The following is a 17,821-nucleotide window of genomic DNA, read 5'->3' as shown; positions in this document are numbered from 1 at the left end:
ATATATATATATATATACACACACACAAAATGAATATGGCCAGCTATTATCAGGCAGGACGTGCTCTGTAGGATTTGAAAAGCTCTGCCTAACCTGCCTCCATTCTATTACACTATCCCCGATAAAGGATCTACATCCTAGATTTAATCTGAAACTCCTGTCAGACATGTGGAGGAAAGTATATGAAGCCCGATATAAGCATGTTTTGTGATTTGGTTATCAATCACAAACTGATTACTGAACACACAATGTATGTGTTGTTATGTATAAAAAAAATTGAAATATATTTTTGGTAGTTAAGCATAGCAAACTAAATTAACACTAAAATTGTGAATTCCAAATCGGAATTGTGAAATAGATGATATGTATGACACATTCACAATTAACGAACATTTACAGAAACAGCATGTGCTCTGCACAATTTATCACCAGGTAGAAGCAGGTGGTAGCCAGATGCAAACTATAAATTACGCAGAGATTGCAGGACACTTTTTCGGAATGGTATCTCATCAATGGTGAGGAGTGTGAGCATGTTGGGTGCCAAAAAAGGAGGAGGAACAGCATGTCACGCTTTTCGCACTAAGTGAGGAGGAAATATATGGGAAGTATAGGTAGAACAGGAGGGACTCCTATTGGAAATAACAGATATTATAAACCCAATTTTGGTTAGAAACACCCCACATAGTTATGCTATACCTACTCATGTGCAGATCCTGTGTACGTTACATGTACTTGCCACTGGCAAATACCAGGGCAACATTGCAGTGGAAGAAGGAATATCCCAAAGCACACTTTCAAATGTTCAGAACCTCCCATGATTCTTTTTTCCAGGATACATGTTAGCATTGTTTTCCTTCCTTCACAACAGGGCTTGCAGGATACCATGGTTAATGTTATCATATAGCACAATCCCCACATGTAACAGGTTGTATTGGTGGAATGTGTTTTATTAATGGAGCCCATGTAGTGATATGTCCACCATCAGCCACAGAATGCCTATAGAGAAACCATAAAATACAAGTGGTATGTCGTTCAGACTTAAATATTAGACTTGCTGGCCCAAAAACCTGAGAGTACATGATTCCTTCATGTTCCGACATTGTGTCCTGAATGAACTTTTGACAAGAAAAGAGCTAAGAGATTGATAATTATTAGGTAAGTTACACATGAGTACACCTTGAACAACCTGTACACAAACATACCATATATGTCAGGGGTGTGCTGATTTCTACTGTAGGAGTGCACATGCTATTGCTTCTTACACTACACCCGCATCCCCATTCACCATGGGAGCATCAATACGAACATTTTCACTAAAAGACCCAATCTGTATTTGAACGGGTTTGGAAAACTTAAGGGAAGATTTTGTTGTCTTTACGAAAACTAGTGGAGCTCTGTAGGATGCTGTAAAATCATTGAGTTTTGTGGAATCTACGATACCACTGCAATGAGGTAAGGGTAACCACAGATCAAGACAATGAGGACTCTGCGGGATAAAGACTCCCCTTCCATTAAATCCCCCCACCCCAGACACCCACAGATCTAAATACCTAAAGAGCAAAAGAGGGAAGGGCAGTCAGGCCAAACATAACAAACATTTCTAGGTAAAGTGAAGAACCATTCATTCAGTCATGTAGAACACAAACACAGTTTCAACGTGCAACCCACAATATGTGTTCATTTCCATCGCATACATCATCAACACAAGAAGTCAGATGGACTAATATGGATAAAATTACATTATTTACATCATCTAAGTCACTCCTTTTGCTTCTTTCACCCTCTCTTTACCCTAGCAATATTTGCTCCTGGCCCTGCACCCATACTTTCCCTATCTGTACCTGGGCTTTTGGTGCACACTGTATTAGCTGTTTCACACACTGAGACACTGACAAGGCTTGATGTCTCCTAACTTTCAGAAGTCTGTGTCTTTAACTCTCTAAGGCGCAGGTTACTAGAACCAAACCCACGACTACGTCCCCACTGACGTGACTCATCTCTACCTACAAGCTACCAGTAAGTTCACAGTGTGCCATGATAAGACTCCTGTGGAACTGGAATGTTGGCCCACTGACCTTCTAACACGTTTAACCCTCCACACAGCATGTCTGTTACTGTGTCTCTGTGTTCCAGAATCATCATGGAGGGTACATAAAGTGCAGTTGCTGCCTGTCATTGCTTTCATTTGTATGCCCACTGTTCTTTGTTCCTCAGTGTTCGCCCTAAATCTTTGGATGTCTTTGTTTTAGATCCCAACTCACCTTCTTAAGACCTGCATAGCTTTTAACTGCATCGAAACCCTTGAATGTGCAAACTTTTAGCAGTGATGATATGCCCCACATGACTCCTCACCTAATGCGTGGACTTGTCATTATGGCAGTGCTCCATCTTTTCAAATGTTTCCATTGGTGCAGATAGGTTGCCAGTGGTGTCTGTAGCCTTGCAGGTCTTGTTTGTTGTTGTTCTCGCCTTGTTCTTTGTGATGGAAGGTCTTATGGTGGTTAGGGAGCAGCTGTAATCCTGACTGGATTGATCGAAGATGATGCTGTGCTAGGCTCACTAAAATCACCTTCCACATCTCTAAAGTCCATGCCACCTTGCTTTTCTGCCACTTCTACTGTTTTATCTTTAAGAAAAGCCACTGCTAACTATCTTGGGCGGAACATATTACATCAATAAATTATGTGTTTTATTTTAAGTTCTAAATAAAGTATTCAGTAAATTTAGTTAATATATTTTTGTATAGTTCATACAAAAGGAATAACTTTTGCACATAAAGCACTGAACTACATGTCCCACAATACAATATCGCAGTTAAGTAAATGACATGACAGGAATCATTGTTAACAGTGCAGGATGTATGCTGGGAGTGAATATTTTTGGAATATATATACATGCTGATGTTGTGAACATGTTGCACTTACGTCCCATAATAAATGTTGGGGTTGGGGGGAGTGCCCTAACGTGTAGGTGTTGTATGGGAAGCAGATGTCCAAAATCAATGACTCCAGGCAGGGCTCAAGACATGAATATGCTTTCGAACATCTCCTTCGGTGTTGACGTTGTTCAGTGGCATGAGTTTCTCCTGTCCTCCTGGTGGTAAATTTCTCCTTGGTGCGTGCCGTGAGATCACACCAGCACTTTGATACCCTTTACACAGTGCTGGGTCACGACTACAGCACTGATTTTTCCTGAATGTCTATCCAAGTTTTCTCCAATACCACTTCACGTACAGATGGAGATGCTTTACCAAGCAATTGCCATTGTTATCTATACATTATTCTGTCAAAATGTCCAGCTACATGCCCAAAACTTGTTTTTCTTTCTTCCACCTTTTGCCTTGTCTGCTTGTCTCCTGGCTCGCCATGCTTCTCTCCAGTAAGATAGCTTCTACACACCTTTTCACAGAGGTCACCTCTAAGAAATGTGCTCTTTTCAAGCATTTCCCGGCTGTGATGTCATCAGTCCCCGCGCAATGAGACATTTGTAATAACAGAATCACAAATTGCATCCTTTACTGATTCCTAAAATGTGATTTCGAAAATTGTGATTGGGAGTTTTAGGAAATTACTAAATGGTATGAGCTGGAGTCTGTAGGGGTGAATTTGTGATTCTCCAATTGCCAATGCCTAACATTCATAATTAGAGAATCACTAAAGCCAATGTGAGTACATTTAGCCTGGAGTGACAAAGCTTAATATTATCTGGGTCTCGTATGTGAAATAGTCAAATGTGTCCAAACTTAAAAAAGGACTAAAAATACTTTATTTATGAGCTTCTCCCCCCAATTTTGGTTAGTTTTCCCAACTTATTACTTTGTCTTGAACTTAATGTCTGTTAATGACGTGATGTCTGGCTTTATTCTTACTCTGTTGCTAACTACAGTGTGGTGTATATTTTGTACCTGTCACTGCATCTGAATCGTGCTATTCTTAGTCCTCTGATGGCAAAATATGTTGCTCTCTTCTCATTTTATTTTAATCAAAAGTGTCAAGTCTCACTTTCCAATTCTTAAATAGTTCCAAGAAATAGAATTATGTACGAATACTGTTAAAACATTTAAATTAACTATTTGTACCCAGTTCAAGACTGTTGCACATTATTCAAGGTTCCAGGCAAGATAAGTTGAGCAAAACAACATCATTCAAACAATCTGGGGCTAAGTCCACTGTGCAACATTCCTTTGAATAAATATTTCCCTCAAACTAGATTAATAGTTTTTATACATTTTAAACGTGATGGACAAATTAAAACATTCGTTTTTACTCCAAAACAAACAACAACTATACAACCAAGGTAAATGGCTTAGCTTAGCTGATAGTTTAGCTTTTTGGCAACATTGTAATATAATGTGTATTCATAACCAAAGTCAAAAGCCTGCATTATATATTTCGGTCTTGATTACTGAAATCCTGAAGAGAACGCATGGGAAATCTATGGAAGTCCCAGATGCACTCCTTCTACTCGACACAAACTTCTGCAGGCTGTCTTCACTGTGGAAAATGTACATGAGAAATTACTGTTCTTTTTATTCCACAGAGAAGATATTTGTCTATGTTAAGAAACATATTCCTATACGTCTACTGGAAAAGGTGTTTAGGGCAAGGTACACCACACTTACCCCAATATTTCTAGCATTAAATTTAAAATGGTGAAAGGTAATTTGAAATGGTTGTGAGTACTTTCTCAGTTACGACTAGGTGGAAGTTCACTAGCCACACCAACACTCACTGAGAGAGTATGAATGTATGTATGTATGCACATATGTACCTACGTATGTATATATAGAGAGAAGATATATATATATATATATATATATATATATATATATATTTATAGATATAGATCTATATATCTATATTTCAACAATGTGACCACGCTGTTTGGCATGCTCTTGTCGGTGCCCACTACACAGTTTGGGCCTCATACCCAATATTACACAATAAAATGAATCAGCAGCACCCCCAGTAATAGCAGTTAACAAGAATGGCAACTGTCGAAACACACTGGCAGTTTTTCACTTCTTTTTGACGTTTTCCCTTAATAAATTCATATATTTAGATATCCTCAAGTGCTGCTGAATTTTCTTGTTGTGACATATTGCATATTAATTGATATATTATGTAGTTATAGTTAGGACCTAGTTTCCACAGGAAAAGGATTTTTTGTTGTGCTAATAACTTTGAAGAATCGTGACAAATCTTTCCCCCAAAAAAGTTCATCCACCTCTGTTCCTTCCTGGAAAGTTTGGCGGCGAGTCATCAAGCGGGGGCTGAGAAAAAGGGGGGGGGGGGGGGGGTTTGGGGGTACAAAATGCAATTTCCCTGAGCATTTTCTATAGGGATTTTTGAACATCGCTACAACCAAAGCACTTCTATAGAACAACATCAAATTTGGCAGAAAACTAGATCTTTACTCAGAAAGTGTGCTTTTCATTATTTGCTGTAAATCTATTCAGTAGGTTATGAGTAAATAAGTTTCAAAATGTATAGATAATTGGACTGGGTTTGCATCTTCTTGGATTGCTTGTGTACAGAGGCGTGCTGGCCCGGGGTGCATTCTTGAATGTCCTGCACTACTTATAACCTCACATATTACATCACTCACGTCATGTTCTAGGACATCATTGATAACATCACCGATGACATCTAAAACGACATACTTGATGACACACCATGCATGGTGGGTGAACAAGTCATAGTTACTGGAGTTAACTATAACTGGTGAATTTCTGTGTTTTTATTAAAATTTAAAATGTTCAGTTGAAACTGACATTTTCACCCAACTATAACATAACTTAACCTCGTTTTTTTTGCAGTGGGAGGAAAGCCGGCTCCTGCTGTACTAGGATGTATGCTGGTAGGGACGTTGCGGTGCCACGAGTACCCTGGGCCTCACCATGCAGCCCCCAAGGTTTTAAAGTTGAGGTGCCCCTGTATGGGAACCGGGCATCCTCATATAAAATGGGGATGGCAGTGCAGGGGTGGGCTCTCTACGCTGACAGGAATATTAATTATATAAAGACACAACTGGCAATGTGTGAGAAAAAAAAACCTTAGCTGTGGGTGTGCTGGGTGAACTAGGGAACCAAAAAAAACATAAAAAATAAAATTAGTTGCAGCCTGGCTGCTTTAATAGTAAAGCAGCAAGGCCACTCATAAAATATTCACTGCTCCCTTCTGGAAGCACTCCGTAATGCTCTGCAGGGGTTTTGTTTTTCAATATTTTAGTTGTTGTGGTGCCCTCATGAGGAGCAGGACCACCACCAATGATTTTTAAAAGTGTTGTGCGGGGTCTGAAGGGAGCACAGCAGTGGCCCCAGAAAAGTTAAAAAACAAAAATGTCTCCTGGGTTATTGAATTCATGATGCTTTGTAAAGTATGGTAAGCCAGGCCCTCCCTGGGCCAGCGCCCCAGTCCCAGGATGCTTGTTGCTGATCTAGGGAGGACCTGGCTTGGCAGTTCGGGCTGGACTGTTTCCATGAGGAGCAGGGTCAAAACTGATTTGCCTATGGCTAGGTCTAAACTGGAGGGGCATGGTGAGCAAAGGAACGATGGAGCGGATGTAGCAATACGGCTAGAGCAGCCGACCTCAGGGCTTGGGAGCTGGGTTTCAGTCTTGGCAACAATGCTCAACATCGTGTGATTCCGGGGAAATCTCTTAATCTCCCCATGCCTAACAAAATGAATGTGTCCATCTGTAACAAAACTGGTGCTCATGTAAAGAGTTCTGATACCGGATATCTTCGGGTCTAGTTAGCGCTATATAAAAATCCCCCAAAAAAACAGATCTCATGATTGTGGGTGAATCCATCATTTGTGTGCCTTTTGCTCGAGGTATATAGAGCTGTGGCCACAGTTTGTGCTTTATATGGGGCAGAAATCCGGGGCTTGACTGATAATTCACAATTAATTATCACAGAATATAAATGTGTTAGATCTACTCTGAACGACCCAGCAAGCACACCACTTATACCCTTAAGATGGGGCCTGAACCTCAACAGGATTGACCAAACTACCCACCCCAAAATCCTTACTTATTTGGTCAGAATTTGAACAACCTGGGAGTTTCCCCTTATAGAGCTGCCCTACATGAGTTAATATTGCTAGCCAAGCACTGTAGCACACCCTGGCTGAAAGCTGTTAAAACCTTGTGCAGTGAGCTAAAACTTGAAGGCCTCTGGCAAGAACCCAGTAAGATCTATGGTAGCTCAGCAATGCAGGTCAAGGGAATTTACTGGGAACATGCTCTTCAGAAGGTATATCGGGAGGTGAGGCGAGATGGCCTGACAGATAAATATCTACACTACAAATGTACACCGCAATTTGAGCAGTTCATGGACAGAATTACCCTCCCTTTTGGCAAAGTCCTTGTATATCCATTTTCGAGTAAATGCTTTACAAAGAGGGGGAAGTGACAGTGGACAGCCCTTTCTGACCTAATACAGCAGAAACTGAGGCACACTTCCTGTTGCTGTGTCACAAATACAAAATACTGAGATCCAGATGGATTCTTCCAATATGTCTTAATATAGAAGTAAGGCACTGTCTGTTGGTCTTGCACATATTAAGATCTGGCACATCAGAGTCTACTGTGTTTGATCTTTCAGGATTCTTACAGTGGGAGTGGTCTGTTAGAGCAACGGCTGTGCAGGCCTGTGCCAGAGGAGTTACAATTGTGCAGTTGATCCCCTCTAGGCTTGACAAGAGTGTGTGTTCTCATCAATTTTACCAACTTATGAGATGGGCAATACATTTCTTCTGCTGGAAAATGCAATTTTGTGAAGATGATGAAGGGGCCGGAGATACTAATAACTGTGCCCCCGGTTGGTCAGATGCTGCATAGCCAGAGGTATGTCTCTATTGTATACTTACTGTTGTTTGGTTTGGGCCTGGTACAACTAGGAATGATGTTTATCGTTCTACGTTTTTATATTTGACCAAAGGGAGTGTGTATAGTATTTGTGCATGAGGCAACTTGCTTGCTACTTGGCAGGGCCTGTTGTCAGTTTAATTTGTTTGAAACTGTGCCTAATGTTTTGCTCTTTGTGAATGCTGCTATTAGTGCGCCTCGTGAATTCAAAGAGCATTGCCCATTGAGATTTGGCATTTCCCTCTACGAGATGTCTAGAACCTATGTATGCCAACACCTTCTTGCCTTCTATTTGTACCCTTTCAAGATCATTGCCTAGCAACATTTGATTGTGTACATGTATCTATCGGTAATCCCGAGGCAGTTATCCAAATAGCCATTGCTATGTAACTTCGTAACTAATGTGTGCAGCTCTTTGTTCTAGAAGGTAAAGATAATTGCTCTGTCATTTGATTTTATATTGTGCATCTTCTTCTTCTCTTCATACAAAACGTTTAGTAGGATGTTTCAGATCTATTATGGGGTTCCATCTGTCTGCTATTGCGATGACTTCTATGAGATGCCGTGAAGCTATGGATGCTGCTATCATTAATTTACTGCACTTTCTAAAGAGTATTGTTATGAATTTTTGAATCATTTTCATATCAGTTCATAATTGTTTTACATGGGTTTATGAGATTGCTTATCAAATGAGATGTATTATACTTTTTAAGGTTATTGTAACGGAAATAAAGGATTTTGATTACTCCGAAAAACTATTTTTTCCAACAAAAGTACTGACTATATTATGCCCTTTTCTAGACAATCTATGTCCTTAAGAATTTCACTGTCAACATTTACAAAATGTAGGAAAACATCTCTCATGAGAAAAAATGAAGGAATTCTTCATAATAACTGCTCCCACCGACAGTGCCAATTAAACAATGAAAGCTAATAATTAACACTCTCTTTGTACTATATACACCGCCCCAATAAGACATTCGACAGTTGTGTTTAGGGATGGATGCATCAGTGAGTTTCAAACTGTGACCTTTTACTCATGTTGACAAATTATGCAACAGGAGCTTGAACTGGTCTTCTCCAGCACAGGTCTTCTCTAGAACAGTTTAATTGAATGCACTGGCAAATGTTGCTTTACCTTTTTCTCAATGATTGGTCAGATCGTTGTCTCTCTATGACATCAGTTTGGAGTCATGGAATAGCATGAATTAATGACACAAAAGGGAAGTAAATTTTTCTGTCCCATCTAGAATGTAGAATAAATGTATAATCCCTTAAGCCAATAGGGTAAATATGTTCTTTAAAAAGAAGACTAATCTTATTCAAAAGAAAAAGTGAAATCAAAAATACAAAATGCCCTGTATCAATCAAAATAAGAAAATCAAATGTATGTGTAAGAGATTCTTAAAACTTAGCTAATCAAAGAAGGAAAATGACGCATGAATATACATGGTTTGTGTAATCGATTCTAGACAAATTTTCTATAGAAGATTTCTCAAATTTCCATTCACAACCATAAATTGTAAGACTGTAATGTGCACTTTGACTGCTTCCTTTTGATACTCACAGCTGGTTTGCGACCCCAGTTTGTGATTCCAAGCATCATTAAGCTGCCGATATTCCTGTTGGGCCAACTCCAGCCTCTGTTGTTTCACCTGATAGATCTCTTTCTGAGCAACCAGGGAATCCTGTGCCAGAACCAAGTAGTCTTTGAGCATTCGCTCCTGTTCTCGCCGCCATAGCTCCCTAGGATCTTCCAGTTGTGTGGTTCCTGTAATAGAAGGGGTAAAGGGGGTCAGGCGAAGTATTTGCATATGAGTTTTCATCCAATATAAATCAACACTATACTAGTTTTACTACATAATGAAACATGTTCTTTCATAATTTATTTGGTATGATATTAAGTTATGCACAATGTTCATTTGTCAAAATCCTGATCAATAACAAAAAACATGAGCTTTGAATTCTTGAATGTTAATTAAAACAGGACAATCTTGACCCTGCATCGCAACTACAAGTGGCTGTACCAGTTTGTGAAAAAAAGAGCAGAATTCCATATATGAATCAGACACCTCCCATTGAAGAACGTAATCCATAGTGTTGGTGTTGTGAGTCACAGCAACAGTGCAATCAGTTCTGTAAAGGTCTTCTTACGAAATGCCTCAATAAAAGCTATTCTTCCAATATTTGACGGATTATGGGAAAATGAAAGTACTGTACTGACAGGTGAAGGTAACCATTCCCTTAAATAACATGTTTTAAAAAACAATCTTTATCTATATTAAATGATGAAATAATCCTGGGTCAGAGTGTGAATATTTGGATTTTATTGCAGAAAAGGACGGACAAGTTTATGTAAGCAAATTTAAGAGCCAAATGCTATTCAAGAAATTAGGAGTAAGGACTGCAGGGCTTCAAGTTTCCCCAGGTAGTTTTTCGTTTACACAGATACGCTCATAAATGGTCAGGCTTCACAATTTTCCAATTTTTCAATCAGAAGCGAAGCCAAACATGTGGATGACATCTAGTACTGGAAGGGCAGGCAACCTCGTTCATTTTTTAAGCTACAATCTAAATTGAGTATCCTTAGAATACAGATTTTAAAACTTCCATTCAGGAAATGTGACTAAAATAAAATTATGCCAGGTTTACCTTATTATCTAAAGCAACAGTGATAATGTTCTCTAATGGAGTATTTAAGGCCTGTGCCAAATTCTTTTTAAATGGCGGTCAATTAATCTTTTGTGACTAGCCAGGAGCAGATTATTACAACCGGAATGTGGATTCCTTTTATTTTATATCACTGGAAAGATCTACTAATTGTTATAGTCTGCCAGACATAAACTAACATATCCCAAGATCATATCTTGTCTTTATTATATGCCCTGAACACTTCACAAATAGAATTTGTATGGGCCCTGCAGGCACTGCACAGCAATGGCTGCATATTCAACTATTATAAAGGCTACACACCTTCTTTGAATTAATTCTAGCACATGATAATTTGTCCACTTAATCGAATGAATTATCAAAGTAGAGAGGGGGGAGTAAGAGCACTTGTTTTCTTATAGAGAATTGGAACGGTAAGAGATTAGCTACTGTTGTAAACAAATGGACCAGTGAAATGATCTAACCTACCTTGACCGGGGAATTAATCTATGAAATTATAGGTCACTATACAACCCACTGTCAAAGTATTTTCAAATTTATTGTACTGACAAATGTGATATGGTTACAGACTCAAGTCTAACCTTGCACTTTTTTACTTTCACATGAGTATGTATTGTAAAGCAAGTAACCTCGCTTAGTACTGATTAACAAACTAGTTAAATGATATAGGACATGAAGAACACCCCTCAATAAATGACTTTCTGAAAAGCATTTTATCATGCCTTATAAAGGTTATGTTTATATACTGTTGCATTCTTTTCCTGAGTATATGTGGTGATAAAGACGTAATATTAGAGGCTTTCCAGAGGTTCCGCCATCATGTTTTCTGTAAGGCATTTTGTAGATCACCTTGATACTTTATTTCAGCATTTTCCCATTAAAGCATAAATAAGATAACACTTTTAAAACCTTCAGATAAAATATAAGTAAAATATAAAAGAGTTGTCCTAACCAATATGAGTATCATTAATTAGTGGTTACACATGATCGTGCGTCAACTACCTTGATGAGGTCGATCAGGTTTTTTTTCATATAAACCACTCCTTCCATGTGCATTGGTCTGAGCTTCTCTTCCAATAACACCACAAAGTAATATCTGGTCCGGTAGGAGATGGACTACTAAGTGCTCTTTGCACAAATATTTAATTCTGCAAAACCATGACCGCTGGGTTCTCAGACCACACAATTATCGCCCACAATATCCACAACAAAATGTCAACTTCCAAGCATGTGTAAGAGCTTCAGCCATCAGAAATAGAGTGCAAACTTTACATGGTTTCAGAAGAAGCCTAGCGTTTTTAGTAGTAGATCAAATTCTAGGGTGATACGGACTCACACAAAAGTCATCCGCCTCTATGAGCATTAAGCCTCGGTTGTGAATGGGCCTGACAATTAAAATCAAATCACAAACTTACCTTTTGTTCCTTTGATGGCAACAGTTGCTCGAAATACCAGATCCAACCATTGCAAATGCTATCCTAAGTACATCAGTCTTTTGGGAAGGGCTGGGAATAGGACTGCAAAATACATGGTTGACAAGCAGCATTATTATTTACTAGTTAAAACATCTCGGGTCATCCAAGAACCATATGGTGATTGTGACACACAAATCATAGGAGTGCGTCTCTATTTTGAGTCCTCTAGCAAAGTCAATGGTTAACCGCCTCCCATCTTAGGCAGACGATGTAGTTCTCAGTACTGCTTTGGAAAATTCACACAGATACACAAGGGAACCTTCCCAAAGGTGATCTTCACTATGCCACCTTCGACTGCAGTATGGTTGCAGCAGGCTATGGTTTCTAATGGGATATGCATGGCAACCAGGAATTTCCGGATTTGCACCAGCTAATCAAACACAGTTTTCATAATGAGTTCACGATATGTTTCTGTGGTTGTTAATGTTTTTTATCATGCATTTCGTGTGCCTTCCATATTTTTTTTTTACTCCTTCAATTAGTATTTTGTTTTGCATAATGTTTGTTTATTTTAAGAAACCTCTACACACAGTTTTGTTTTCATTGTGCACACGCGCGCACCCACACACTATGCCTGTGTTCTTAGATGTCTGTCGCCAACAATGCCAACTGCGATCTCTGGTTACCAGTCTATAAAAAATTAATTACAAGGTAGCCTGCTGAATGTAATTTGCATATTTTCTCTGTTTATTCAATTATTTACTAAAAAGGCTCGAAGTTAGAAGCTAGAGAAAGGTTTTCAATAACCTTTGATAAGGGTTTATATAACCATGTCCGGAAAGCATACCATGACAGGGAATACATGCATATGTATACAAGTGAGGCACTCTAGTTTATAAATGACTTTAAAAATACTGTCACTCCTAATATTAATTCCTTAATGCGATTTTATATTTACAAATGAAGCATATTTTCATAGTGTATGCTCAATATTGGTTGATGACAGAAGATAGAGGTACATGATTACTTGCTAATTAGTACTCCGTGAGCTACACGTGGCCGCTGAGCAGAATTTCAGTGTGGAATCCCAATCTGTACAATATTTTTATTTATTTATGTATTTTTAAAGTTTTATATAGCGCAAACAAGATCTTTGCAGATATCAGAGCGCTTTACAGAAACAGGGGGTATGGGCAACAGGAGGGTGATTACACAGCTTATTGGGTTCAATATAGTAGTCAGTAGTAAGTGAGTAACATAATAGGATAGCAGTCATGTATAGATAAAATAACAAAACACAATCAGTTAACCAATAATACAAAAACGAAGTAAAGTAAGGGGGCTTCTGGGGCGTAGCTTGGGTGAGGGGGTTTGATGCTCTCCCCCTCCCAAAATAAATGCATTCTTACTTGGCAGTTCGGGCTAGGACCCCGAGTTGGGGATATTATCTCTGTGTTAGTTTTTCTCCTAGTGAGCCAAGAATAGAAGACAAAACAGTGACCTTTGTTTGGGAGAAGAAGAAAGTTATCTTGTGACTACATTTAACAAGTATTTACAATGCAATGGTCTCGGCATTATTAAAGGTAGAGCAATTGGCATTGCTCATGACATTTATTTATTTATTTAAATCATAAATAAATGGCATTGTCATTTACTTTGTCAATAGCTTAATCGTTAAATAAATGGCATTTTCATTTACAATGCCAATAGCTTAATCGCTCGCAAATGCATGACCTATTGCATTTACACCCACACAGAGCCTCCCACACAGAGCCACCCACACACACATACAGAGCCACCCACACAGAGCCACCCACACAGAGCCATTCACATAGAGCCACTTACACAGAGCCACCCTCACACAGACAGAGCCACCCACACATAGAGCCACCTACAAAAAAGCTATCCACACACACACACACACGCACACAGAGCCCCACACACACACAGAGCCCCCCACACACACACAGAGCCCCTCCACACACACACACAGAGCCCCTCCACACACACACAGAGCCCCTCCAACACACACACACACAGACACCCCACACTACTAATTCCATGACAATCGCTACCACCACTCAGAGCCTGCTGGTATGACCCACACCTCCAGGATTCCCAATCTGCATACAGCTTCTTGGTGAAACAGTAATCCCTGCTCAGCCACACTGCAACGCGCCTTCAGGCCTAGACAAGAGGTAGCAACGCACTGTAGAAATGCCACAGTCAGTGCCCTCCCGCATGCCACAGCTTCAAGGCCAGAATCCCCAGCTGCGCCTGAGCCCCCACACCGTGCTCTCTTTCCCATGCACACATCTCCCGCTCTCCCGCCTATCTTTTACCCCAGCGTCAGCCGCGAACCTAAATAGGGACCTCACAGCCGCTTCCTGGTTCGAGCCTGGGCAAGGGGCTGCAGCCAGTGGCTGTCATATTCCAGAGGCCCGTCTCTCACAGCAATGGTGGGACTGTCTCACTACGAGGAAGGACAATCACCATGCAGGGGTCCGGGCTGTCACATTGCAGCAGTGGTTCTGTCACGCAGCTGGGAGGGGATGTCACACTCCACGGATGCGGATGCCCTGTCACGCTACAAGGATGCGGAGTGTCATGCTACAAGGATGCTGAGTGTCACGCTACAAGGATGCGAAGTGTCACACTACTGCAGGGGCGTTCACTCAAGCGTGAGAGTATGTCACTTCTCCATAGCGAGGAATAAGCGGGTCCATTATTTCATTATCAGGGTCTCTCTGTAGCCCTTTCTTGAATTTGGAGACAGGGGGCTTTAATTTAGAAGAAATGTCGTGGCTGTATCTCTTCCTGGGGAAGCCAACATAATTTCCCTTTATATGCTAAATTGGGAGTTAAACGTGCAGTGCAGTTTCCAGTTTCGACGTCCTTTGCCGTCTAATTTAGCGCCGCGCCCAGATACAGGCAATCAGAGGAGCAACCAGTGTTTGCACCCTGTATAGCGCCAGCTGAGCGCCGGGTTTACTACCAGACTATGGCAGTTGGTAAAGAGAAGTACAAAAACTGAGCCAGCCACCTCGCCTTCCGCTCTTCCCTCATTAGGAGGGAAGTGTAAACATTGGAGAGAAAACATAATTTGAACTTGTTATGCTGCGCGGCAGCTCAAAATCAGGGGTTGTTCTGCACCGCATATTACCACACATCTTCAAATAGAGTAATATGAGGCCACACGCCCCTCGCTTTGGAGGTGGTTGAAGGAAACATTTGGTTTTATAATATTGCCTGGCTGTTTTCTTGGTCGTGATAACAATTTAATTAAAAAATGCTTAATTGCACATTTTTGAAGAGCTGTAAAGTACCGGCGTTACTTAAAGGAGATGGCGGACACCAGAAGACACCTTCACACGCCACTGCTAGCGCCAAGAGGCAACCAAGTTCAAAATGGAGCCCTACTCACCGGCTCTGAATGCTGCCGGTCTCAGCTCCTTCACTCGCGGCGGGAGCAAGGGCCGGACGCTGTCGGGCAGAAATGGCTGCCGCAAAGCTCAGAATTTTTCAGAATCGGGGGCGTATTTTTTGGGGAGTGACAGATGACGCCACAGATAGAAAGAACCTAAAAAACACGCCCCCAAATCCGAAAAAGACGGGGCTTAAAGTGAGTGACGCCCCTCTCCTCCAATGGCTGGCCAGCATTTACGAGGCCAACCAATGGAGAAGAGGGTCGGGTTCAAGCCCCCTAACCTAAAAACATTAAATCTTCGGACCGAACTGCGCAAGCGCAGCCTATGGTCCTCGACCTAAAAATGTGGAAATAGATACATGGAATCAATATGGCTGCCTTACTTGTCTAAACTGTGTGATCCACTGCAAATATTTTATTTTAATGAGCCTCCCTTGACTTTATTATACAACTTGTGTTCAAGAAGTACCCTGTCACGTACCTCTAATGTTTGTTTTAATAGACTATAAGGTTGTTCCATATATAATAAGAATCTAGGCCACATTGAAGGTTTACATGACTTTTGACTTGCCTCGTAGTCCCCTAATGGTATTGTGGCTGGGGGGCGAGCCAAGGATGTTTCTAAAAACTCTATCTTAATCACTGTTAATAAAAGTAGATCTATTTAGTGTTGTAATTTGATGCAATAAGGTGAAAGGCTTCCATGTTACAGAAAGACACCGTTTTTTAATTGTGAAAAGATTGCATGATATTTTTACATTATGTTTGTTGCACGATATACATGCCAAACGTGTTCATGGCTCGGTGAGCGCACAGAATCTTAGATCCGAGCCAGACCCACTGATTGGCTCTGGCTGCCCGCCTTATTTATATGCCTGCATCCTCTATTTGAAACTCGGGCTTAGTACATGGGGTCATCAATCACTTGTTAGGATGATTTGTAAAATGCAAGGCCTAGTAAGATGGAGCTCTGCCCACATGCACCAATTTGACAACTCTACCAAGGAGGCTTCTTGTTGCAGAGATGAAGAAGGGTATGTGCAGTGAAAATGCATTTAAAATAAGTGACCCAAGAAGGGACTCCAGGTTGTTGAGTTCTTTGTGGCTGTAGTCATGAGTTCCTAAGTGTATTAGCCATGTTGTACACCAATGTGTCTGCTGTTAAACATGGTTTAAAGGGAGTATTGTAAAGTGGAGTGGTGGAGTAGACGGTCATTGAGTAGAGCAGGGGGAATAGAGTGGAGTAGAGTATAGGAGAGTGGGATTGGTGTCGTAGAGCGCAGTGCCATGGAGTGGCGTACAGTGGAGTGGGGATGGGTAGAATAGGGTGGAGTGGTTGGATTGGATTGAGGTAGTGTGGGGGTAGATTGGAATGGATTGGAGTGGGTTTGATTAGATTGGAGTTGGGTATATTATATTGGAGTGAGATGGATTGAATTGGAGTGGCCTGAATTGGAGTAGGGTGAATTGAAATGGGTGGAGTGGATTGGGCTGGGGTGGATATGGACTGGAGTGCGATGGGTTGATTTTTGGATTGGAGTGTGGTGGATTGGAGTGGGGTGAATTCAACTGATGTGGGGTGGATTGAGGTGGGTGGATTAGAGAGGGTTGGATGGGAATGGGGTTGGGTGGGGTGGATTGGAATGGCAGTGGATTGGATTGCAACGAGGTTATTGGATTAGAATGGGGTGGAATGGATTGGGATGGGGTGGAATAGATTGGATTGCACTGGAGTAGGTGGATTGGGGTGGGGCGGTGTGTGGTGAGGTAAGGTGGGGTGGACTGGACTGGTGTGGATTGGAGTGGGGTGGATTGGATTGTGGTTGATTGGTGTAGGGCAGATTAGGGTGTACTGTACCATTGTGTGTCAAGGTATCATTTTGGAAACTACACATAAGAAAGAAACAATGTTTCTTTGCAATTTTTCGAACAAAATAATCGCAGAAAATACAACTTTTTAATTTTGTTTGTCCTGCTGGACACGTTTTTGCCAGTCATACTGATCTTCAAAAATATATTTTAGGCCAACCTTAAAAATGTCAGCTCAGTTCCCTGGCTTGCCGATAATGCTGGTATAAAGCTAAAAGGGAGTTCACTTTTCATGAACCCTGGTACAGTTCCTGACCCATTATCTGCATTATAGATCGCTTGTGACTCATGTGGGCTGCCTCCTGTTTGCAGGGACTAGAAGTTAAAAGGAACACAATAGGACCTCTTGTCACATCGGGAACAGCAGATGGGCACTGATTAAGTTGAATAAATTAGTGCTTGGTCGTTGCTCCACAGAAAGAGAAGAAAATTATGCTTGTCCTGCAGTGACCAATTATGAAGCTGAAAAGAAGAATACCATGCAAGCCAATAAATGGTAAGCAACGGGCAGACTCCAAGCCCTTTCTGTAAACAATAGTTTCTCGCAAGGTAGATGCATTCGCTTTAG

At 40.9% G+C, this 17,821-nt stretch overlaps 1 protein-coding gene across 1 annotated transcript in view; it reads right to left on the bottom strand.

Moving 5' to 3' along the window:
* The window catches only part of WWC1 (WW and C2 domain containing 1), a 370,240-nt gene that overhangs the window by 190,414 nt on the left and 162,005 nt on the right, over nucleotides 1-17,821 (bottom strand). Inside the window, exon 3 of the mRNA XM_086931411.1 lies at nucleotides 9,440-9,643. Within this exon, the coding sequence (XP_086787537.1) occupies nucleotides 9,440-9,643 (204 nt within the window). The remainder of the gene's footprint in view (nucleotides 1-9,439; nucleotides 9,644-17,821) is intronic.

The sequence above is a fragment of the Lissotriton vulgaris genome, chromosome 7 (genome assembly GCF_964263255.1).
Source record: "Lissotriton vulgaris chromosome 7, aLisVul1.2, whole genome shotgun sequence".
Classification (NCBI taxonomy): domain Eukaryota; kingdom Metazoa; phylum Chordata; class Amphibia; order Caudata; family Salamandridae; genus Lissotriton; species Lissotriton vulgaris.
This window is presented reverse-complemented; position numbering and strand designations above follow the sequence as displayed.